The sequence below is a fragment of the Heteronotia binoei genome, chromosome 5 (assembly GCF_032191835.1).
Source record: "Heteronotia binoei isolate CCM8104 ecotype False Entrance Well chromosome 5, APGP_CSIRO_Hbin_v1, whole genome shotgun sequence".
Classification (NCBI taxonomy): domain Eukaryota; kingdom Metazoa; phylum Chordata; class Lepidosauria; order Squamata; family Gekkonidae; genus Heteronotia; species Heteronotia binoei.
In genome coordinates, this window is record NC_083227.1 from 29,057,545 (window position 1) to 29,083,264 (window position 25,720).

Below are 25,720 nucleotides of genomic sequence, written 5' to 3' on the forward strand. Positions count from 1 at the left end.
CTCTTATCTGGGAGAACTGGGTTTGATTCCTCACTCCTCCACTTGCACCTGCTGGAATGGCCTTGGGTCAGCCATAGTTATCACAGAGCTTGGTCCTTAAAAGGGCAGCTTCCAGGAGAACTCTCTCAGCCCTACCAACCTCACAGGGTGTTTGTTGTGGGAGAGGAAGATAAAGGAGATTGTGAGCCGCTGTGAGATTCGGAGTGGAGGGCAGAATATAAATCCAATGTCCTCTCCCTCCTTCCTTCCTTCCTTCCTTCCTTCCTTCCTTCCTTCCTTCCTTCCTTCCTTCCTTCCTTCCTTCCTTCCTTCCTTCCTTCCTTCCTTCCTTCCTTCCTTCCTTCCTTCCTTCCTTCCTTCCTTCCTTCCTTCCTTCCTTCCTTCCTTCCTTCCTTCCTTCCTGACTTGTGGCTCTCAAACATCTGACATTCATGTCTCGTGGCTCTCAAACCTCTGAGGTTTTTTGCCAGTGGCTCTTACATTAAGCAAGTTTGGCCACCCTTGTGCTAGAATCAGGGGTAGGGAGCAGTGGCTCTCCAGATGTTTTTTGCCTACAACTCTCATCAGCCCCAGCCATTGGCCATTCTAAATCATTCAGTTGCAAGTACAGATGTACACATTTTTTGCTGGCACTGGAAATTTCTCCTAATCCTGATAGACGCTATATTTCAAAATATAAAGCGTAGAGCTGGAAAAAGCCATCCTTCAATAGCTTGTAAACCAACCACCTGATATACCTTATCCCAAGATCTGACATCACGTCAGGTGGGGAAAGGATTCTCTATTACCACATGCAGTTATGTTACTATAATCAGGAGACGGGGAGATAAAAGTTTTTCTGGCAGCCTACCAAAAAGAATCTACCAGGGAGCATCATAATAAAAAGACAGGGCTTTTTTTCTGGGAACTCTCAAAAAGAGAAACACATGGGTGCCCCTTATGGACTTTTCAACATTTTTTGAGAATTTTGTTTCCACAAAGAGGTTCTGGAACTCCATTCCCACAGAAAAAAAGCCTAGTTCCTCACTGAGGACCATACACATGAAAAGTGCAAGCAGGCAAAGCTGCGTGATCGCTTGTGAACAAGGGGGAAACAGAATGCATGTAATGTGCCTACTTAACCCTGATCCATACTATCTAGCAACAGATCTCCTGCTTCATCCAAACACAATAAAATTTACCTACAGGCTCAGCGAGATACAGCGAGACATGTTTCTTTCAGAATTTTACAACCCCAATGGAGCTTCCTTGTTCCAAGCACCATAGAAAAGCAAAGGGCTCCCCGCCCCGCCATTAAAAAAAAAACTACATGCAAGGTGAAGAATGTCTGTTGCATTTGTCTAAGACCATGGGAGTGGGGTCAGTTATCCACCTCTTTAGAGTTTTCACTTTGATTTAAATACTCACTTGAATAAAGGCACACAGCCTATCCTTGCAAATTAGGATGGTAGAGTTGGTGGGGAGAGGAAGATTCTTCTAGAGATTTTTACATTGACACCTAAATTCTATTGGAAGAGAGGAACTTTGTTCTGGTCACGCAATTGGGTATTTAAAAGATGCGGATCAAAAAGAAATAAAATTGGGCCTCAGTGTTGTCAAACAAACGGTTAAATGCTTCACTTTTAATGGCTGGATCATCATTTAATGGCTTAGACAGCATTAAAAATAGAATCACAGACCAATTTCACGCTCACCTTACAACAACGTCCCTCTTCTCAGCAGGTCTTCCTTCCGATTTCACACTGTCTGCCCCGGGGCTGCAGCTAGCGTCGGCTTTTTCGTGCAGCAAACAGAAACCTCTAAAAAGCAGGTTTTGTTTGCTGTGCGAAAAAGCCGATGCTAGTCACAGCCCCGGGGCAGATAGTGTGAAATTGATGAAAGCCCTGCTGAGAAGAGTGTGAGAGCAGCGTAAGCTGAGTGGGAAACCAGTCCCAGTTTCTCTGCTGCACGAAAGAGTCAACGGGGCAGATAGTGTGAAATCGGAAGGAAGCCCCGCTGAGAAGAGGAACATGAGAGTGGCGTAGGGTGAGTGGGAAATAGACCATAGAGTTGGAAGGAACCTCCAGGGTCATCTGGTTCAACCCCCTGCACAATGCAGGAAACTCACAACTATCTCCCCCTCACACACCCAGTGACCCCTGCTCCATGCCCGAAAGATGCCAAAAAACCCTCCAGGATCCCTGCCAACTGGCCTGGAGAAAAATTGCTTCCTGACCCCAAAGTGATGATCAGCATTTCCCTGGGCATGGAAGAAGGGGCCACAGGAACTGATGCAGCCCTTTCTGCTCCCCCCCCCCACATCTGCCTAAGGTTTACGAGATTATGCACGGGATAGAGAAGGTAGAGAAAGAAGAACTTTTCTCCTTTTCTCACAATCCAAGAACTCGTGGGCACTCAATGAAATTGCTGAGCAGTCGGGTTAGAGGATAAGATAAGAGGAAGTACTTCACCCAAAGGGTGATTAACACATGGAATTCACTGCCTCAGGAGGTGGTGGCTGCAAACATAGCCAGCTTCACGAGAGGATTGGATAAACATATGAAGCAGAGGACCATTAGCCAAAGCGTATTGATGGAATTCTCTGTCTGGGGCAGTGATGCTCTGCTTGGTGGGGGGGCAACAGTAGAAGAGCTTCTAGTATCCGGGCCTCCTGATGGCACCTGGTTTTTTTGGCCATTGTGTGACACAGAGTGTTGGACTGGATGGCTATTGGCCTGATCCAACATGGCTTCTCTTATGTTCACAGAATCAGCATTGCTATCAGATGGCCATCCAGCCTCTGTTTAAAATCCTCCAAAGGAGAGCCCACTACCTCCCAAGGAAGCCTGCTCCACTGAGGAACCACTGTCAGGAAGTTCTTAGCCAAAAACTCCTGATTTAATTTCAACCCACTGTTTCCACCCTTCTAGGGAAACAGAAACCATCTCTGTACCATCCTGTATATGACAAGTACTTGAAGATGATTATCATATTACCTCTTAGTTTTCTTCTCTCCAGGCTTAACATATCCAGCTCCTTCAATCTTCCCTCATAGGACTTGGTCTCCAGACCCCCCCACCACCTTCGTTGCCCTCCTCTGGACACACTGCAACTTGTCAAATCCTTCCTTAATTGTGATGACCAAAACTGAGCACATTACTTTAGGTCACTAGAGCAGACTAAAGCGATACCATCACTTTGCATGATCTGGACGCTATACTTCAGTTGATACAGCCTAAAATTGTATTTACCTTTTTAGCCACCACATCACACTGTTGACTCATGTTCAGTGCACAGTCCACTAAGGCCCCTAGGTCCTTTTCGCGTATACTACTTCCAAAGCAATTCTCTTCCATACTGTAATGATGCATTGGGTTTTTCCTACCTAAATGTAGAACTTTAAATTTACCCTTGTTAAAGTTATTTGTTTTAGCCTAATTTTCCTTGTCTGACCCTCTAACTGCTGTACTACCCTGGCTTTTTGTAGATGGAAGATTTCAACTTACATATTCTGTCTGTACTTTTATTCCACTTTAAAGATTTTTGAATGTGAACTTACGAGGAAGGGCCCAAATCAGGAGTTGGTAAATAGATCCTCTTCCATCAGTTCTCCAAAAAGAAGGGGGGAAATTCAAGCAGGGGAGAGAGGCTTTGTTCTGAAAAATAAGGCCAGTTCATACCTTGCAGTAATTCACTAAAGCCTTTTTCACTAAAGTAATTCACTAAAGCCTTGGCTGGATCTCTAGCCAGCCCAAGCAGGCCTCGCCTGTCTGGGGCTCTCCTTTCTTGCATCGGGTTTCTTTTGGCTGGGGGGACGGCATATGCTAATGAGTTATGCTAACGAGCTCCGCCACCTATTTTTCTACAAAACGACCCCTTCTACACACAATGCATTACAATAACAACAATAACAACAGCCGCAGTTATTATCATAGTTGTTGTTGTTATTCTTGTTAGGCTTCCCAATCCCCAGGTCCCAGCAGGGGATTCCCGGGTTTTACAGCCTTCCTCCCAACCCCAGCCAGCTAGCCGGCGGGTAAAGCTCCTCCCCCACAGCCAGCCTGTACCTCTAGATCTTAGGCAGGACCTGCAAATGGGTCCAGTTTTAAAATGTGTGTGTGCCTTTAAATTGGATCAGGAAGTACTTCATGGGGAAGGGTTAGCAACAGCAGACCTGAGAGTGCAGCCCCTCTGTTTGTTTTGTTTTCCTTTGGGAGAAGTGTGTGTGTGTGTGTGTAAAAAAGAGCAGCGTAGCCCCTGTAATTTCCAGACCTCGTTGTGGAGGCACCAGAGACTCCTGCTTTGTTCTACTGCTTCAGACCAACACGGCTGCCCACTTGCACCAGAGACAGTTAAGCGTGTGTGTGAGTGAGAGAGAGAAAATGGGGGGAGGGGAGGGAACTCTATTATTCCCTATGGAGACTTATTCTCATAGGAAATAATGGAGAATTGATCTGCGGGTATCTGGGGCTCTGGGGGGGGGGCTGTTTTTTGAGGTTGAGGCACCAGATTTGCAGCATAGTATCCAGTACCTCTCCCCAAAATACCCCAAGTTTCAAAAAGATTGGACCAGGGGGTCCAATTCTATGAGCCCCAAAAGAAGGTGCCCCTATCCTTCATTATTTCCTATGGAGGAAAGGGATTTAAAAGTTGTGTGGTCCCTTTAAATGTGATGGCCAGAACTTCCTTGAAGTTCAATTATGCTTGTCACACCCTTGCTCCTAGCTCCGCCTCAATGTCTCCTGGCTCCACCCCCAAAGTCTCCAGATATTTCTTGAATTGGACTTGGCAACCCTAATTCTTGTGGTGTATTCGGTGCAATGCTTGAATTGAGATACTGGAAGTAGTTTTTTTGCCTTGGGTGTCTTTTTGCAAATGTATGCTGGTTTAATCCACATGACAAATAGGACGTTAGCCCTTCTAATTAACATGCGGCACTTCTCTAATCATCACAATACATATTGGAAACCTGCCATTGGAAATGATGAGTCCCCACCACCAATGTTGCCAACTTCCAGGTGGGCCCTGGAGACCTGGAATTACAGCTGCTTGCTGGACAACAGGGATTAGTCTCCGTGGAGAAAATGGCTGCTTTGGAGGGTGGACTCTATGGCATCATAGCCCTGCTGAGGTCCTCCCCTCCCCAAATCTCCAGGAATTTCCCAACCTGGAGTTGGCAGCCCTACCCACCAAGGAAGTGTAAAATATGACACAGTGATGTACAGAAATGTTGAATTTAGCAAGACTGGGTTTTTTTAACCACACTTCCTACGACTAGCAAGTGTGCATGCATAATTTCAACGGATTACCCTGCAACGCACACAACCAAATAAATACTCCCTTTGATGAGAGTCAGTTTGGTGTAATGGTTAAGTGCACAGACTCTTCTCTGGGAGAACCAGGTTTGATTCCCCACTCTTCCACTTGCAGCTGCTGGAATGGCCTTGGGTCAGCCATAACTTTCACAAGAGTTGTCCCTGAAAGGGCAGCTGCTGTAAAAGCTCTCTCAGCCCCACCTACCTCACAGGGTGTCTGTTGTGTGTGTGGGGGGGGTGGGGAGGTAGAAAAGATTGTGACCGCTCTGAGATTCAGAGTATAGGGTGGGATCTAAACCCATTATCATCGTTCACTGTAGTGCATAGTTTAAAAATACTGATGGTGGTTCTGTTGGCTTTGCTGGATTTTCGACAACTCTGCCAGCAGTTAACTCATTGTGATGTGCCTGCATGTGGAAAGTGAGCTTCGTGGCAAGGAAAAAGTGGCCCACTTCGCTGAATTCCAGTATCTCAGCAAATGTGTAGTAAACATACTACAGAAAACTGGATTCTCATGCCATTCCAAGCACACTACACAAAGACAGTCCAGATGGGAGAGCCGTGTTAGTCTGTAGCAGCAGAAATTTACTTTCAGTAGAGCCTGAAAGACCAACACAGTTTTCCCAGAGAAAAGCTTTCATGCATCTAAGTTCACTTTGTCAGATACAAAAGAGATGAAGGTACATTGGCCTTTATGTCCAGGTCAGAAGGTGGGGGTAGGATTGCAAAGAAACTCTAACAATAGCTCTTCCTCCTCCTGACCTGGATATATACAAGAACTTATGGGCACTCAATTAAATTAATCAGCAGTAGGTTTAGAACAGATAAAAGCAAGTCCTTCTTCACTCAAAGAATCATTAACACATGCAATTCACTGCCACTGGTCTTTAAGGTGTGACTGGACCCAAATTTTATTCACACACACTGCAGTAAAATATCATGGGCTCATCTCTGCCCACCCTGAGAGTTAAGGCAACAACATGGGAGAAAGGATTTTATAAGGGTTCATTAGATGGCTCCTGGTCTAGTTTAAGCACTCCCAGAGTTTCCCTCGTGTGGATTTTCTGATGCCGAACAAGGACGGCACGGTGCGAAAAGCTTTTCCCGCAGGTAGTGCACTGATGCGGCCTCTCCCCTGTGTGGACTTTCTGGTGTCTAATAAGAACTGCGCGGTCACAGAAGCATTTCCCACAGGTGGCGCATTTGAAGGGCTTCTCTCCTGTGTGGATTCGCTGGTGCACCATCAGGATTTGCCTCTGGCTGAAGCTCTTCCCGCATTCCGAGCAGGTATACGGTCTCTCCCCTGTGTGCACACGGTGGTGCTTAACCAACTGAGAGGAGGTGTTGAAGGATTTGTCGCAATCCGGGCATTTGAACGGTTTCTCTCCCGTGTGGGACCCTTCATGGATCATGAGGCTGGAGCTACGGCTGAAGCTCTCGCCGCACCGCGCGCATTTGTACGGCTTCTCTCGCGTGTGCACTTTGTGATGGTTGAGGAGCTGCGTCTTCCGGCTGAAGCTTTTGTCGCACTCCAAGCAGCTGAACGGCTTCTCTCCGATATGGATCCTGTAGTGTCGCGTCAGGTCTGAGCTCACCGTGAAGCTCTTCCCGCACTGTGAGCATGCGTAGGGCCTCTCCCCCGTGTGGGTCCTTTCGTGCGCCACCAGGGTAGATTTCAAGCTGAAGCATTTCCCACAGTCCTTGCACATGAAGGGTTTTTCTCCAGTGTGGGTCCTCTGATGCGCCACGAGAACGGTGGTCCGGCTGAAGCCTCTCCCGCATACGGTGCAGACCTTTGCCCCCCGGCTTCTCCGCCGCCTCTTTACCACTCTGGTTTGGTTCAGCTCCCCACTTTCTTCAAAGTATGGAAAGAAAACGCCCACTCTTGAGTCTAGGCAGTTCTCCCTCTCCCTCTGTGAGCCACCCTGAGTTGTAGAAGTCTCTTCATCCTCTTGACGCCAGATGGACTTTTCTAAAGGTATCCCATGCTTTTCTACTACCACAAGCTTTCGTAGTAGAGGTTGATCCTCCTTGTTCTCTGTCATCCATCCATCACCTAGGAGAACAGGCGGTGAAACTGAGATGTCATTATCTATTATTATTATCACTAATATTATTTATTTTAGTATACTGCTACTCCGCCCATTCCCCGTAGGGCTCAGGGCGAAGTACAGCATATGATAAAACAATAAAATACAATAACAACATTTTAAAAACAGATGGTTCAACAGCACTCAAGAGAAGTTTACCATATCGCATATTGCCCAGCCTGGCTGTCTCACAGCACGATATCTCACAGGTGGCAGTGCCGATAGGGGAGACCAACCAGATCGAGAATAAATGCCTGCAGCCTCAACTAAAAGCCTAGCAGAACAGCTCCGTTTTACAGGCCCTATGGAAGGCTAATAAGACAGGTAGAGCCTGGATCTCTGTAGGGAGCTGATTCCACCAGGTCAGGGCCAGGACCGAAAAAGCTCTGGTCCTAGCTGAGGCAAGCCGGGCGTCCCTTGGGCCGGGACAGCCGACAGATGTTGGGAGGCCGAATGTAACAACCTCTTGGTCATAAATGGAAGGAGATGGTCCCACAGGTATGTTGGTCCCAGACCGCATAAGGCTTTAAACGTTAGAACCAAAACCTTGAAGCAGATTATCTACAGTAAAACAAACAACAACAACAAAAGCATTTACAGACTATTGTAAATATAGTACTCTATTTTATTTATTATTATTCATTCTTTCCCCACCTTTCTCATCCATGGGGACCCAAAGGGTTTAAAGTCATTCTCCTTTCCTATGCTGTATCCTCACAACAACGCTGTGAGGCAGGATAGGGTGAGCGAGTGTGACTGGGCCAAGGTCACCCAGCGAACTTCCATACCACCAAGGAGGATTCAAACCTGGATCTTCCAGAGACTAGTCCAAGACTCTTAACCAATGTACCACACTGGCTCTCTCTCTCTTCATTACTTAAATTTTTTGTAAGCTGTTTCAGCTTCAGAAAAGTAATATGAATATTTTTATTTATATCTATAAATAAAAAAGAGATTCAAAACCAGGGGTAGAATTCTAGAGGGATCTCCTTTGCATATTAGGCCACACACCCCTGATGTAGCCAATCCTCCAAGAGTTTACAAAAAAGAGCCTTGTAAGCTCTTGGAGGATTGGCTACATCAGGGGTGTGTGGCCTAATATGCAAAGGAGCTCCTGCTAGAATTCCACCCCTGTTCAAAACAAATCTTTCAAAAAATAAAACAAAGAGACAATTGCCTTCTCGGAAGCCAGTGGAGTGAGGTATATGTAACTCTGTTTAAAGGTAGAGTCATTGCTTGAAGATATTGAAAATAAGACACCTCTTATTACTGTTGATATTACTATACTATCAATAGACATATAGTGTCCAGATCCTATGATGTGATGGTATTGCTTTACTCTGCTCTGGTAAGACCTCACCTGTAGTAGTGTTCAGTTTTGGGCACCACATTTTAAGAAGGATATAGACAAGCTGGAATGGGTCCAGAGGAGGGTGAGGGGTCTCTGAAGACCAAGTCCTATGAAGAAAAGTTAAAGGAGCTAGGCATATTTAGCCTCAAGAGGAGGCGGCTAAGAGGTGATATGATCACCATCTTCAAGTACTTGAAGGTCTGTCATATAGAGGATGGTGTGGAATTGTTTTCTGTGGACCTAGAAGGTAGGACCAGAACAAATGGGTTGAAATTAAATCAAAAGAGTTTCTGGCTCAACATTAGGAAGAACTTCCTGACCGTTAGAGCGATTCCTCAGTGGAAGAGGCTTCCTCAGGAGGTGGTGGGCTCTCCTTCCTTGGAGGTTTTAAAACAGAGGCCAGATGGCCATCTGACAGCAATGAAGATCCTGTGAATTTAGGGGGGAGGTGTTTGTGAGTTTCCTGCATTGTGCAGGGGGTTGGACTAGATGACCTTGGAGGTATCTTCCAACTCTATGATTCTATGATCCAGAGCTAGGGGAACCCCTGATGCATTTGTGGGTAATTTCAGCTCTCCAAAGCAATACATAATATGCTCTGTTTTGTCGTATCCAGAATCCATCTTGCAGGACAATGATATAAAATTATAAACAAGTATAGGGCAGCCGCATAAATAAACATGACTACTTTTGTCCAATCTAGTTAGGTGCAAAGCAAATACTGTAAAATGTGGGATAAAAATAAAGTAAACCAACAAACTGAGGGGTTCTCAATGATTGATTGAGGGGTCTGGGTAAACATATGGAGCGGAGGTCCATCAGTGGCTATTAGCCACTGTGGGCATTGATAGAATTCTCTATTTGAGGCAATGATGCTCTGGGGGGCAATGATACTATGGAATTCTCTATCTGGGGCAATGAAGCCCTCTAGTGTCCTGGCCCCACTGATGGACCTCCTGATGGCACCTGGTTTATTTGGCCACTGTGTGACAGAGTGTTGGATTGGATGGGCCATTGGCCTGATCCAACATGGCTTCTCTTCTGTTCTTATGACTGAGTAGTTTTATACCCTATCTCTTCATTAAAATAACTGAAATTAAGGAACTCTCAAGTTTCCTGGGTATCTGATGTCTTGCTTTCTAAGTAAGGTTACCAATCCCCAGGTTGGGGCAGAGGATCCCCTGGTTTGGAGGCCCTCCCCCGGCTTCAGGGTCACCAGAAAGCGGAGGAGAGAAATATTTGCTGGGCACTCCATTATTCCCTATGGGGATGGATTCCCATAGAGTATAATGGAGAATTGATCTGCAGGTATCTGAGGCTCTGGGGGTGGGGTGCTACATTTGGAGGTAGAGGGACCAAATTTGCAGCATAGCATCCAATCACTCTCCTCAAAACATCCTCCAAGTTTCATAAATATTGGGCCAGAGGGTCCAATTCTATGAGCCCCAAAAGAAAGTGGCACTCTCCTTCATTATTTAAAAATGTTCGGTTCCTTTCAATTTGATGGCCAGAACTCCCTTTGAAGTTCAGTTTTGCTTGTTATACCTTTGCTCCTGGCTTCACCCCCAAAGTCTCCTGACTCCACCTCCAAAGTCCCCAGATATTTCTTGAATTGGACCTGGCAACCCTAGTTTTGTCTTTCTGATGACCCTGAAGTGGGGGGAGGGCCTCCAAACTGGGGGATCCCCTGCCCCCAACTGGAGATTAGCAACCCTAGACAAAACCATTGAAGCCAGAGGACAAGAGTGTACATGTAGGGTATTTCTTACCTTCTGCGCTGGTCTCACCATCACCCTCCTTCTTTGCAATGATACCAAACTGCTTCTTTCCAGTGGCACTTGAAGGGCTCTCTGTGGTAGGGATATTCACAGTTGCCTCCTGGATCGATCCTGGCCCCTGAAACAGCATCAAGGATCCCGTTCAGAATTCCAGGGAGGCAAGGAGTCAGCCCACTGAGCCCTGAAAGTATGGAATGGAATCCGCTTTTGTTCCTTCACCTGTCTCACGTTACCTAAACAGAAATTAAAGTTTGTGGTCCAGTCATATAGGGCCTGGAATCTACCTGTAGCAGAATAAGGAGAGAGGTGGTAGTATGGACTGTACCACTTCAATCTTTAATCTGCGGGGGTGGAATGCTGTTCCCAAATGCTCCCCTGTGTTTAAAAGAAAAGGGATTCTAGTGTCCTGGCCCCACTGGTGGGCTTCCTGATGGCACCTGGATTTTTTGGCCACTGTGTGACACAGTGTTGGACTGGATGGGTCATTGGCCAGATCCAACATGGCATCTCTTATGTTCTTATGTTCTTAAAACTCCACTCTCCATACACTGAAAATTTGTCTAGATTAGAACCATCCTTCTTGATATGCCAGCTTTCTTCCTTTTTTGTATTTTAATGCATGTGTGAGTGCGCGCGCGCGCACCTGGAAGTCTGGTGACTGAACCCTACTAGGAGCATGGAGGATATTCAGAGAGGGTGTTGAATAAAGTCTGCCTCTGCTTCCCAGCTCTGGTATTCCTTGGAAGTCTCCCATCCAAGTCTTTGCCAGAGTCAACCCTGCTTAGCTTCTGAGATCTAATGAGATCAGGCTTGCCTGGGCTATGAAGGTTGGGGCCACTGTGTGACAGATTGTTGGACTGGATGGGCCACTGGCCTGATCCAACATGGCTTCTTATGTTCTTAAGGTCACACTTCCTTCTTCAAATCTGTAAAATATTCACAGTTCATGGTCTTCCATGACTTTTGCTACTTTAAATGCATATGGCAACTCTACTGAATATAAATATTTCTAAGATTTGTTAGAGTGGATAGAATTTTGTACTTAGACTATAGTACATGGAGGCTTTTCTTTGTTTATTTCCTAGCTGGAGGTTGGCAACCATATTTAAAACTTCTACCTCCCTGGTTGGGAAATTTTGTGGGGGCGTCAACTACGACCTTCCCTAGGCCAAGTATGTTCTCTACCACACAACCTCTGAAAAATGCACTCAGATCTTAAGAGATGTGTTGCCACTTCCAGAATGTTTGGGGGGGGGGGCACAGTGGAAGGGCTTCTAGCCCCACTGGTTGACCTCCTGATGGGTTTTTTGGCCACCGTGTGACACAGAGTGTTGGACTAGATGGGCCATTGGCCTGATCCAACATGGCTTCTCTTATGTTCTTAATCCCACCCTGTGATGGCTTCCCAACATTGGCAATCTTGGATCGCCCATAAATTGACAGATCTTTGAACAAAAACACCATTCACCTTCTGGTCCAGCTGCCTGGCTGCATGACGTCTCCGCAGGAAATCTTCTGCCAGTGCTACTGCCTGGTCACAAGTCTGAGGACAACCCCTCTTCACCCAGCCTTGGATCTCCGGGGGCAGGATGGCCAGGAACTGCTCCAGAATCACCAACTCCAGGATCTGCTCCTTGGTGTGCCTCTCGGGCTTCAGCCATCGGTGGCAGAGGTACCAGAGGCGGCTGCAGACCTCACGGGGCCCCTCGGCCTCCTGGTAGCGGAACTCCCGGAAGAGTGTTTGTTGCATGTCTGTCGTGAGCAAGCCCTCTTGTAAGAGGACTTCCCTTGTGTTCCAGTAATCCCTCATATTTCTGGCTTCCATCTTTCTGTAGTCCCCTCGGACTTCTCTACTGAGGTCTGCCAGCCCTTGGGACTGCTGGTAAACATCAGCCATCCCCTCAAAGGAGTCCAGAAAAGCCTTTGCATTATCCCAAGGTGCAGGTTCTGGTAGCTGAGGATTTTTCCATCTTGGCTGAGGGAACTGAACCGGCTTGAGGAACTCAGGTGATGCTAAAGGTTTTGACCATCTCTCACATGGCTGGCTCATCTCCTGTTCTAAGGCCTCTCTCTTCACAAACTCCTGTTCATTCCTCCTGTTGAATTCAGGAGATGCTGTAGCTACTCTGCTGGATACCACTCCACATTCAAGGCTGCCTTGGCCTTGTTCCTGCATCTGCTCCCTGGCCTTTATCCATTCTTCTGGTAACCCTTGGAACGGGAGAGCATCACTTAGAGTTTTCTCCTTCTCAGCTGCCATTTTTTACCTCAGCTTACTTGTCACCTCAGTGCTGGGGGTGGCCTTCTCACTTGAAAAAGCTCTGTATTTACTTCAAGATACCCCAGAATATCTGGACTGCTGTTAGATATCCAGAGCCAGTTAGTCTCCTCAAGATCCATGGAGCATTTTTAATGGCATTGAGAAGTACTGGGGTCCATCAACTGACAGTTTTACAGGTAGGATTGGTAAGAAGACCTGGAGAAGTCACAGACTGGTAGCTGTGTTGGTCTGAAGTGACAGAGCATTATTTGAGTCCAGTGGCACCTTTAAGACCAACAAAGATAAGAATGTAAGGACACAACTTAAATGAACATTCACTTCAAAACTTTCACAGCAACTTTATAGTGCATCAGGCTCTTGTCTATCAGGGATAGTTTATTATTAGAATCCACAACATTCAAAAACCATTGGGGGAACATTTTCAGCTTCCAGGACATTCACTCACTGACCTAAAAGTAGCTGTTCTCTTACAAAGAAATTTCAAAGGGATATTAGAGAAACTGCTGAATTGCAGCTGATAATGAAGCTCAAGTCAATGCATCCTCCAGGACTGAATCAAGATCTAGGTTTTCTGTCTCACTATCAGTGCTGATTTCTCCATGCCTATTATCCCTCTGCTTATAACACCTAAAGCAATCACCCTTTCTATTTTCATACTCCTGCTATTCTCATTCGGTATCTGAAATCACTCCACTCTTCAAGATATAAGGGCAGATGGACTCACATTCGAGCATCAGGTGGGTAGCTGTGTTGGTCTCAAGCAACAGAACATAATTTGAGTCCAGTGGCACCTTTAAGACCAACAAAGTCTTTGAATGTGTGTGAAAAACTCTCTTGGTTTTAAAAGGTACTACTGGACTCAGACTTCATTCTTTCACAGTCAGGGAGATCTCAGTGAGAATGGTGATCTCTGAGTTCTTTTATTCCAATCAGAAGGTGGGAGGGAAGTTGTAAAGAATGCTTGAAAAGGATGCAACGTTGCAATGTGCTGGAAGGGAAAATCTGCGCTGTCTCTTAGCCACAGACTTCAGAGGGGGACTATAGAGAGTCAGAGAGATAGATAGGCCAGGACCTTGGTCATCCATCCCTTCTACTGCTTTGATATATACCAGGGGTGGCCAAACTGTAGCTTGGGAGCCACTCATGGCTCTTCCACACACATTGTGTGGTTCTTGAAGCCCCCACTAACCCATCAGTCGACTTGAAGAAAGCATTTGTCTCTTCAATAACTTGGAGAATGCATTTAAAGTTAAAGTTGCTTTCTACCCACCTCTCTCTCCCCATCTTATTTTTCCTTCCTTCCTATATATGATGTTCATGTCTTGCAGCTCTCAAACATCTGACGTTTATTATATGTGGCTCTTACATTAATCGAGTTTGGTCACCCCTGATATATACATTGATGTCCCTTTGATGTGTAGCTCACTACCCTCAGTCTAAGCTGTGGAGTCTTGTGAGCAAAAACTCTACTTCGTGAGCTACTGGCATTAAAGTTGTGAGCGAGCGATTTGGCTACTGCATAAATTAGTTTGCTCTGGGGCCATCCTTCTTGAGCAAAGACAAAAATGTGTGAGCTGGAGGCTAAAAAACTGTGAGCTAGCTCACACTCAGCTTAGAAGGAACACGCCCCACCTGGAGGTTGGCAACCCTACTTCAACATAATCTGAGACGCTCTTTCTGGCAAAATAGTAAAGAGTCCAGTAGCACTGTTAAGATTGACCAATTGTATTGTAGCGTAACACAATTCTCTTCGTCAGACGCATGTGAACAAGAGAGCAGAGTTTCTTGAAAGCTTGTGCTACAATAAAGATTTGCCACTTTTAAAAGTGCTACTGGATCCTTTACTATTTTGCAGCGACAGACTAACACGGCTTACTCCTTTGGACCAATGTTCCCTCTAAGCTGCAGAATCTTGTGAGCAAAAATTCTAACTTTGTGAGCTACTGGCATTACAGTTGTGAGCTCCTGCATAAATTAATGTGCTCTTGGGCACGAAGACAAAAATGTGTGAGCTGGAGGTTAAAAATTTGTGAGCCACGTTATACTAACACTGCTCTGGACCTGCCTGGTAATAGAGCTATCTAACCTTGGACCTTCTGCATGCAAATCCCAGGGCTTTCCTCCTCTCCACCCACAACAACCTTGCCTCTATCCCCCCGCACTATCCCCTCTCCTGAACAGTCCAACGCACTCTGCAATCCCCAGGCATGCGCGTCTCTCTCTCTCCTGCCAGGGCAATAATACAAGAGAAGCCCCTTACCCACTTTTCTGAGCAAGCGCCCCCCAAACAACCACAGCAGTCAGTGCAAAATCCCATGGAAATCCAAATCCCCTCTCAGCCACAAAGGAAAGGAAGAGGAAAGGAACACGGGCACACACGCCTCCTCTCTCCAACGCCTGCTCCGGTCTGGGAAACGAGCCTCGGTCGGATTAACCCTTCCAAGCCTTTCAGAACAAAGGTGGGGGGGGGGTGGAGGCTGGGGAGATCCAGTCCCTGCCGGCTGTTGGTGGCTCTCTTGCTTTTTTCGTGCGTCCTTTTTGCCTCGCCGCGTGATCATGGCCGGGCTTTCGACAGCTGCCCGCAGTCAGGAATCTGCAGCTTCCCAAATCCTGGAAGGTAGAAAAAGACAGCTGCCATTTCCCGGGGGGGGGGGGGGGGGGGGGAGGAGAGGCAGCTGGTTCTGGTTGCCATCAGACAACATAGCAGCTAAATGATCATGCTTGTGCGGAAGAAGAAGAAGAAGAAGAAGAAGAAGAAGAAGAAGAAGAAGAAGAAGAAGAAGAAGAAGAAGAAGAAGAAGAAGAAGAAGAAGAAGAAGAAGAAGAAGAAGAAGAAGAAGAAGAAGAAGAAGAAGAAGAAGAAGAAGAAGAAGAGGAGGAATTGAAACTGAAATGACTGGAATGTATTATTAGCACCAAATTGTTTTTAAAATGTTTTAATTGTTATATTGTTTAAGCTTTTAATTAATGTTTAATATTTGTACATTTTTACTGTTGTGAGCCGCCCTAATTCTGCGGGATATAAATCCAATAAATAAATAAATAAGAAGAAAGACAGAGGAGGAGGAGGAAGAAGAAGAAAGATGGAGGAGAAGGGAGAAGATGATGAAGAAGAAATTGGATTTATACCCCATTCTCTACTCCGAATCTCAGAGCAGCTCACAATCTCCTTTATCTTCCTCCCCCATAACAGACACCCTGTGAGGTGGGTGGGGCTGAGAGAGCTCCCCCAGAAGCTGCCTTTTCAAGGACAGCTCTGCGGTTAACCCAAGGCCATTCCAGCAGCTGCAAGTGGAGGGGTGGGGAATCAAACCCGGATCTCCCAGATAAGAGTCCGTGCACTCTAACCCCTACACCAAACTGGCTCTTGATAGGCGGGAAGCCAGCTTTTTGGAGAGGCAGGGCTCTTGTGCCTTCTGCAGAAGGTGAGAAGAGCCCTGCTGGGTGAGACAAGGGGTTGATAAGATGACTGCAAAGTGAGACGTTTTAGCTTCTGTGCCCCGGCCTAGGGAGGCCAGCCTCCAGGTGGGACCTGGGGATCCCCTGGAATTACAGCTCATCTTCACTACATAGATCAGCTTCCCTGGAGAAAATGGATGCTTTGGAGGGTGGACTCTATGGCTTTGCACTCCACTGGGGCCCCTCTCCTTCACAGGTTCCACCCCCAAGTCACCAGGAATTCCCCAATCTGAAGCTAGCAACCCTACTCCCCATCCCCCACCAGCAGAGCTGGATTAACAAATAGGCCAAGTAGGCACCGGTTTATGGGGCCCCATGCCTTTAGGGGCCCCAGGCTTTTCTGCCTCTCTCTGCTTCTCCCCTGCAGTTTTGTCAAAGGGGATTTTGAGAAGGTGCCTGCAGAAGATATTAGATAATTTGCAAGGGTCCCCCCCAAGATATTGACTGCCTAGGGGCCTGCACGGTGTTTAATCCGGCACTGCCCACCAGTAACCAGGACCAGATCTACATGTTTTTTGAGGGGGGGGGCATAATTTAAAAAATGATGCCTCCTTATGGGCCCATTGTTTTATGGGCTCATAAATAGAATGGACCTCATACCCAATTTGGCACCCCCCCCCCCCTGGCAGCACCCAGGGCAAGCACCCCCCTCTGCCCTCCCCTAGATTCGACCCTGCCAGTAACCAGGAGAAACCCGGCAACCCTATATGGCACTTCTGGGCATATGCCCATCACTTTGAGGAAACAGGGTGGGATTAAATGGACAATCAGTCTGATCCAGCAGGGCTTCTCATATATGCTTATAGTACGCCATATAGAAGCAGCAAGACCAGGGGTGGCCAAACTGTGGCTCTTTGACATATATCGTGTGGCTCTTGAAACTCCCTCCCTCACTGCCCTGTTGGCCTGCTTGGAGATGGCATTTCTCTCTTTAAAAAACTTCGCCAAGCCAAGCCAGTTGGTGGCTTGGAGAATGCATTTAAAGTTAAAGTTGCTTTCCTTGCACCTCCCCTCATTTATTTGCCTGCCTGTCCTGCAGCTCTCCAACATCTAATGTTCCTATCTTGCAGCTCTCAAGCATCTGAAATTCATATCTTGTGGCTCTCAAACATCTGATGTTTATTCCACGTGGCTCTGACATTAAGCTAGTTTGGCCACCCCTGAGCTAGATCTAATAAGAAAGGGGATGTAGCCAGAGCTTTTTTTCGAACAGGAAAGCAAAGGAACGGCTGGCTTGGCATCAAATGAATTCTTGCTGGGATTTTTCTGCAAAAAAGACCCGTGACTTTAGGGTGGCCTAATATGCAAATGAGTTCCTGCTGGACTTTTTCTACAAAAAAGCCCCGAACAATGGTGACTTTAGGGGATGTGGCATAATATGCACATGAGCTCTTGCTGGGATTTTTCTACAAAAAAAGCCCCGTTTGAAACAACGGTGACTTTAGGGGGGTGTCCTGATATTCAAATGAGTTCCTGCTGGACTTTTTCTACAAAAAAGCCCTGAACAACGGTGACTTTAGGGGGTGTGGCATAATATGCACATGAGCTCTTGCTGGGCTTTTTCTACAAAAAAGCCCCATGTGAAACAACGGTGACTTTAGGGGTGTGGCCTAATATGCAAATGAGTTCCTACTTGACTGTTTTAAAAAAAAAAAAAGCCCTGGATGTAGATCAGTGCTAGGGTTGCCAGATCCCCCCTGTTCACTGGTGGAGGGTGAGGAGGTAGGGTTGCCAGATCTAGAGTGGGAAACTCCTGGATATTTTGGGATGGTGCCTGGAGAGGACAGGAGTCTCAGGGAAGCACACTGCCATGGAGTCCACCCTCCAAAACATCTCTATCTCCCGTATTCACAGTTCCCAGGGGAACTGACCTCTGTGAGATGAGCTGTAGTTGTAGGGGATCTCCAGGTTCTGCCTGGAGGCTGGCATCCCTAGGCCAGGGCACAGAAGCTAAAACATCTCCTACTTGGTGGTAAAGCATGCGTCCACTTGGCACGCAGAGGGCCCTAGCTTCAATTACCAGCAACTCCAGTTAAAAAGATCGTGTGTTAGAGGTGATGTGAAATACGTCAGCCTGAGACTCTGGAGAACCAGTGGCAGAGTAGACAATGGCAACTGTGATCAGTGTGTGTGACTCAGTGGCAGAGGCCATGGGTCAGTGGAAGAGCCTCTGCTTTGTATGCAGAAAAGTCCGAGCTTCAATCCCTGGCATCTCCCATTCAAAGCATCCGGTGGAAGAGGATGTGAAAGTCCCCCCCAAGGCTTGCCCTTCCCAATAATCAACAGTGGTGCCAGTAAGCAGGCCTTGAATTCAGCAGGAGCTCACAGGAGCACAGCTCCTGAACCTTTCTGAGGGTTCCCCCTCCTCCTTCCACTTACCTTGTCCATTGGATTATAGGTGCAGCTGCATGACAATCCTGGATTAGGAGAGCGGGCAGCCAGCTAGCCACCAGGAGCTTTGCCACGCCCCCAGCAGCTCTCATTAACCCCTTGAGAAGCCTGCACCACCCTTTCTCCTCTCCTTATGTGATTATGGGCAGCAGGTGGCTTGCTGGCCTTTTGACTGTGGGAGGATGGCCAAGGAGAGCCCCAGGCGAGGAGGCCTGCTTGGGCTGGCTGGCTCTCTAGCCAGCCCAAGCAGGCCTCGCTCATCTGGGGCTCTCCCTTCTTGCGTTGGGTCGCTTTTGGCGGGGGGGGGCCTGCATATGTTAATGAGTTATGCTAATGAGCTCCACCACCTATTTTTCTACAAAATGACACCTGCCAGTAAGTCCTGCGTCACTCTCAGCTACCTGGCAGGCTCTATTGCAGCGGTCGTTGCCAGCTTCTACCAATGGTATTGGGGGGGAATTCCGGGCAGAGAAAGCAAAGGATGGATACATGGACCCCCAAGAGACTGGACACACTAGATTTGAATCTAGTAGCACCTTAGAGACAAGCAAGATTCTGGAAGGGTAAGATTTCAAGAGTCACAGTTCCCCTCATTGGAACGAAGATCTCTAAGTCCTTATATTCCAGGCAAAAGGAGGGAAAAGTATTGCAAAGAAGAGGACTCAGGATGCAAAGGTACAATCAGCTTGCATAGTACAGAGGGGAAATTAGCATCTTCCAAGAGCTTCCAATCAGGAGTGGCCCCCTAGGCAGGCTTGTGGCCCGCCTCCCCACAAGGTGATCTTGGGCCAGTCACAGTTCTCTCAGAGCTCTCTCAGCCCCACAGCTGTCTGTTGTGGGGTCAGGAAAGGAAAAGAGATTGTAAAATGCCCTGAAGCCAATCTTCTTCATCTGTAATGACAGAAGCATTTCTCTTCTGCTCTAATCTACCTGATTACAGTGTGCATCCTTGGGCACAGGCCTTCAGAGAGTCAGTTTTGTGCAGTAGTTAAGTGCATGGACCTTATCTGGGAGAACCGGGTTTGATTCCCCACTGCTCCACTTACAGCTGCTGGAATGGCCTTGGGTCAGCCATAGCTCTCACACAGGTTGTCCTTGAAAGGGCAGCTGCTGTGAGAGTCCTCTCAGCCCCACCCACCTCACAGGGTGTCTGTTGTGGGGGAGGAAAGTAAAGGAGATTGTGACCACTCTGAGATTCAGAGTATAGGGCTGCATATAAATCCAATATCATCATCTTCTTCTGACAGGGATATAAGGACTCACTTCATACCTGACAAAATGAGCTTACTATTTCGAAAGCTTATACCTCCAAAATCTTGTTGGTCTAAAGCAGGGGTGTTGAACTTATTTGTTATGACGGCCAGATCTGACATAAATGAGATCTTGTTGGGCTGGGCCACATGTGTATCTATTTAAGAGTAGGTAGCAGAGACATAAACTTTATAAAGGACACACACACAGTTAAATATTTTTTTTTAAAAAAACCTTAGGAAAAGGAAAGGTCCCCTGTGCAAGCACCAGTCGTTTCCGACTCTGGGGTGACGTTGCTTTCACAGCGTTTTCACAGCAGACTTTTTACAGGGTGGTTTGCCATTGCCTTCCCCAGTCATCTACACTCCCCACCCCCCAGCAAGCTGGGTACTCATTTTACCGACCTCAGAAGGATGGAAGGCTGTGTCAACCTGGAGCCGACTACCTGAACCAGCTTTCACTGCGATAGAACTCAGGTCATGAGCAGAGAGTTCAGATCACAGTACTGTGCTTAAAACACTAACACTGCTTTCTTTGTAGTTCTCCTAAGGAATCCAGGGAACTGGGCAAAGGAAGCTCTGGCTCTGTCCTTCCTTCCCCAGGGGGCCAGGGGAGGGAGGACCCTCAGTCAATAGAAGGAAGAGAGGATTGGCTCAGTAGATGTGCTGTGCGATTGAGAGAGTCTGGCAAAGCAAGCTCTGCCTCCACCCCTTCCACCCCAAGGGTGGAGCCTCAGCCAATGGAGAAAATAGAGGTTTTGCTCTGTAGCTCCTGTACCGTTAAGCAAGCCTGGCAAAACAAGCTGTGCTGCAGAAGGAAGTAAGAGAGAGGGAGAAGGAAGGAGAGGACAGCCAGTTGCTCGGGGGCCTGATTCAGTCCCCAGGCTGCATGTTTGACACCCCTGGTCTAAGGTGTTACAGGACTCTGTCCACCTTTCTGCTGCAAACCAACATGGCTTGCTCTCTGGTGAGTCGAGAGCCAGGATCCTAACATCAGGTCGTGTTCCAGAACACAGCCACAAAAAAATTCTCAGCATCTCCCCTCCTGTATTTGCAAGAAGATCAACTCAGGCCCATGCTCATTTCCAGGCACTTCACTCTCTCTTTTTTAATTAGCTTTTTTTGTGATATACAATATCCTTCTAATTGTTATAATCAGGAGGCAGCGCGGCGAAGGCAGCTTCCAGAATCTGAAGCCAAAAAATGGGGAGGGGATTCCCCCCCCCTCCCCGTCTCAGCAAACACACATACCTCAAGAAAGAATGGGGCAAAGAAAAAAATATATATGTGCACAGAAGTGTCTAATCTAAGCAAGAAAGCAAAACGCCATCGCAACCATGCAGCCACCCCCTGACCATGCAGAAATCAAACCGATTCCCTCCTCCCAACAACGTCTGTCCCCATAATTGCGTAAATGCTTCGTTCACTCGTAATGCATAGTTTAAAGAAGCAAACGCGGAATGGGTGGGCTCTGCCAACATTCCACGGCTCCACCGGCTGCTGATCGCCAAACCAAGAGCGTCCAATGAGAAGAAATGCAGTCGCCCAGGGATCCCGTAGACAGTCAATGGGGGATCCTGCGGACAGCTCATTGTCATGCACTGAGACACACAGGCAACCAGCCATCTGTGAAATGTCCAACCTCACGGGGAAGTAAAAAGTGTAATTCCCCTCAATGACATACAAGTCGTAGCCACACTGGTAAGTGATACAGACAACCAGGGCTCTTTTTCTAGTAGGAGCTCCTCTGCATATTAGGCCACGCCCCCCTGATGTAGCCAATCCTGGAGCTTACAGTGGGCCCTGTACTAAGAGCCCTTTAAGCTCTTGGAGGATTGGCTACATCAAGGGGGCGTGGCCTAATATGCAGAGGAGCTCCTGCTACAACTGTTTCCACACTGCAGCAGCTATCGCGGACCACACTGCCATCTGTAGCCCCTCTTTGAACTTGGGCAAGTTGCGCCCAGCTTTTACGGGACTTCCTTTGGCGGCTGCTGCTGCTTCTGTTCCTCTTCCAGCCGAAGCATGTTCAGAGCTTCTCTGGCGTGGATTTTCTGATGCTTCACCAAGACTGTGCGGTGAGTGAACCTTTTCCCACAGGTCGTGCACAGATGCGGCCTCTCCCCTGTGTGGACTTTCTGGTGCCGGATGTGGACAGCTCGGTCGGAGAAGCATTTCCCGCAGGTGGCGCATTTGAAGGGCTTCTCCCCCGTGTGGGTCCTCTGGTGGACCATCAGGATTTGCCACTGGCTGAAGCTTTTCCCGCACTCGGCGCAAGTGTAGGGCCTCTCTCCCGTGTGCACGCGGTGATGCTTGACCAGCTGGGAAGAGGTGTTGAAGGATTTCTCGCAGTCCGGGCATTTGAAAGGCTTCTCTCCCGTGTGGGAGCCCTCGTGTTTCTTAAGGCTAGAGCTGCGGGTGAAGCCTTCCCCGCACTGTGAGCATTTATATGGCTTCTCCCGCAGGTGGATTTTCTGGTGGTTGAGGAGCTGCGACTTCTGGCTGAAGGTTTTGTCGCACTCCGAGCAGCGGAAAAGTTCCTTCTCGACGTGGACTCGGTAGTGTCTGGTGAGGACGGAACTGACGGTGAAACTTTTCCCGCACTGGTCGCACGTGTAGGGCCTCTCCCCTGTGTGGGTCCTTTCGTGGGCCACCAGGGTGGATTTGAAGCTGAAGCATTTCCCACAGTTCTGGCACATGAAGGGCTTCTCTCCCGTGTGGGTCCTCTGATGGGCGGCCAGCACCGTGCTCCGACTGAAGGTTTTCCCGCACACGCCGCAGGTCTTCTTCCCCCGGCTCCTTCGCCTTCTCTTGACGACTACCGGTTGGGTCTGGTCCCCGTCTTCTCCTAAATAAGGAAAGATTTTCACCTCTTTGGGGTCCAGGCAGTTTTCTCCATCCTTCTCAGGGCCATCTTGACTAGATACAGCCTCGGCATCCTCATGGTGCCAGGCAGTACTTCCCCAGGTTGCCCGGCGCAACTTCATGGGCCGTGGATTTTCCAGCTCAGACTCTGTCTCTCTGCTCTCAATCACCCACTCGTTGCCTGTTACAGGGCAGGGGGAATACAGTCAATGAAAAGTCAGACATGAATGAAAAGGAGACCAAGAAGGAGCTATACTCTCCAAAAAGTTTAATGAAGTTAAATACTTAAATATCTAACTGAGATAAATAACTAATTTGGGTCAATTTATAATAATCTAGACAACGCAGGTATTTGGAAGCTTTAAAGATCTGCTCCTGCTCATTATTTATTTATTTATTTTTAATAATAGACCCTGTTGATATTGTAACAGATAAAGTACTGCCTACTAGTTTTATTTTGGTCTTTTGTTATTTCCATTTTTATTTTTTTTTATGTTGAGAACAATTAAGGTAGTATTAAGGATAAAACGATTATACTCATCTTCTCTCCTTATGATTATGGTTATAACTGTTAAAATTAGTACTTATCCCTGATATGGTTAAGATTATTTAGTGGTTTTTATTTTGTGGTTGGCTTTGATGCTTTTCTCGTTTGTTGGTATCAAAGATCAATGATTCATATTATAAGCATAAATAGCAAAAAAAACCCCTATAATAAAATAATATGACTGTAGAATGTAATGGTTGTATTGGATTAAAATGTAAGACTTGCAGGTAGAAAAAAATTAATATCAGGTTTGAAAGGTAGAAATGTAACAGCTATATCTATTGCTTTGCTCTGTTTTGTTTCCCCCCCAATTCCTTTCCTTCTTTGCTTCTGTATCCCCACATTTTTCCCTCCTTTGTACTGAAAACCAATAAAAAATTTAAAATGTAAAAAAGAAAAGGAGACCAAAAAGATAAACTCAAATTCAGCCAATCCCTTCTATACAAAGATGCCTTCTATTGAGTTAGTATCTAGCATAGCAATGGCTCTAGCAGGCTTCCCAACCCTTCTGCCCTGGCGGGGGACCCCAGAATTTCTACCCTCTTCCCCCGCTCCCCAAAAAAACGGAAATGGGGGGAGGGGGGAAAGGCCCCGGGGAGCATGGCGAGCTGCCCGATCCTGGAGAGGGCGAGGCCGCCGCGCCGCTGCTGCCCTCTCCCCGCCCACCGCAGCTGCTCCTCCGAGATGGGCCAAGGCTGAGCCCATCTCGGAGGAGCAGCCATGGCGAGCGGAGAAGAGGCGGCAGCCATGCAGCGGCGTCGCCCACTCCGAGACGGGGCGGCTCGCCACACTCCCCGGCGCTGCGACAGCAGCGCAGGCAAAACCAGCGAGGCAAAACTAGAGAAGGAGAGGGCGGAGGCAGGCCAGGAGCATGGCGAGCCGCGAATCCGGGTCCTAGAAGGGCCACGCCCCCGGCCCGCCTCCACCCCCCCTCCGATTCCACCCCAGAGGCGGAGCGGGCGAGGCCGCCGCGCCGCTGCCGATCCCCCCGCCCCACCGCAGCTGCTCCTCCAAGATGGGCTCAGTCTGAGCCCATCTCGGAGGAGCAGCCATGGCGAGCGGAGAAGAGGCGGCAGGCATGCAGCGGCGTCGCCCACTCCGAGACGGGGCGGCTCGCCACACTCCCCGGCGCCGTTTCCCCCCCTCCCCCCAGTGTCTCCTGGCTCCACCCCCAAAGTCCCCAGATATTTCTGGGATTGGACTTGGCAACCCTAGGCTCTAGATTTCAAAGATTCCAGGCACAGAAAGATATTTCCATGGGATTTATTACTACTCTACACAGAGCATGATTCAAATGTGGAATTCACTGCCAGAGGATAGAGTGATGGCCACAGGAATAAACAGCTTAAAAAAGGGATTAGATAGATTCATGGAGAGAAGTCCATCAATGGCTACTAGCCTTAGAGGTTAAGGGGAACCTCCACATTCAGAGGCACTAAACCTCAGAATCCCAGACCCAGGAGGCAACCACAGGGGAAGCCTTCAGCCTATATGCCAAGAGTGCCAAACTGTGGCTCAGGAGCCATATAAGGCTCTTTCACACTTTATAAAACATCAGCTGTAGTTCATTAGCTGCAGCAGCTTCTGAGTCAGAAAGCGAAAGAAGAAGCTTATTAACTGATTAAACAGCCAGAGCTTGGGAAAGACGAAACAGCCGCACCAAAAATTAAAAGTGAGGTGATAAGATAAGACTATTTAAAAACAATTCCTTCAAGAAAGAAAAGAAAGAAAGAAAGAAAGAAAGAAAGAAAGAAAGAAAGAAAGAAAGAAAGAAAGAAAGAAAGAAAGAAAGAAAGAAAGAAAGAAAGAAAGAAAGAAAGAAAGAAAGAAAGAAAGAAAAGGGGGGAGGGAGAGACAGAAATAAAGCAGCGTTAAACTTCAAATGCATTCTCAGCTGGCTTGGCGAAGTGATTTAAAGAGACAAATGCCTTCTCCAAGCTGGCTGACAGGGCAGGAGGTGTCATTTTTTAATTTCCCTCACACTGTGCCCCCCCCCCCCCAGCACCAATAATACAGAGCATCACTGCCCCAGACAGAGAGTTCCAACAATACACTGTGGCTAATAGCCACTGATGGACCTCTGCTCTATATGTTTATTCAATCACCTCTTGAAGCTGGCTATGCTTGTAGCCGCCACCACCTCCTGTGGCAGTGAATTCCACATGTTAATCACCCTTTGGGTGAAGAAGTACTTCCTTTTATTTGTTCTAACTGGACTGCTCAGCAATTTCATTGAATGCCCATGAGTTCTTGTATTGTGAGAAAGGGAGTCATAATCCTGAACACAGAGTTTGGCTTTTTCACCACTGCAGCACACTGGGTTGACACTTTCATTGAGCTATCCATCATGGAATTGTTTTCTGTGGCCTCAGAAGGTAGGACCAGAACCAATGGGTTGAAATTAAATCAAAAGA

At 47.5% G+C, this 25,720-nt stretch overlaps 3 protein-coding genes across 3 annotated transcripts in view; 1 reads left to right on the forward strand and 2 right to left on the reverse strand.

The window, feature by feature from the left end:
- The window catches only part of LOC132571225 (zinc finger protein 709-like), a 1,224,940-nt gene that overhangs the window by 129,518 nt on the left and 1,069,702 nt on the right, over nucleotides 1-25,720 (reverse strand). The window lies entirely within an intron of this gene.
- The window catches only part of LOC132571257 (zinc finger protein 883-like), a 259,231-nt gene that overhangs the window by 79,324 nt on the left and 154,187 nt on the right, over nucleotides 1-25,720 (forward strand). The gene's annotated exons all lie outside the window — the stretch shown is intronic.
- The window catches only part of LOC132570982 (uncharacterized), a 67,903-nt gene continuing 48,363 nt past the window's right edge, over nucleotides 6,181-25,720 (reverse strand). The window contains exons 8-11 of the mRNA XM_060237618.1: nucleotides 21,867-22,940; nucleotides 11,982-12,724; nucleotides 10,505-10,631; nucleotides 6,181-7,350 (exon numbers count right to left, since the gene is read on the reverse strand). Of these exons, the coding sequence (XP_060093601.1) occupies nucleotides 6,290-7,350; nucleotides 10,505-10,631; nucleotides 11,982-12,724; nucleotides 21,867-22,940 (3,005 nt within the window). The 3' untranslated portion in view covers nucleotides 6,181-6,289. The remainder of the gene's footprint in view (nucleotides 7,351-10,504; nucleotides 10,632-11,981; nucleotides 12,725-21,866; nucleotides 22,941-25,720) is intronic.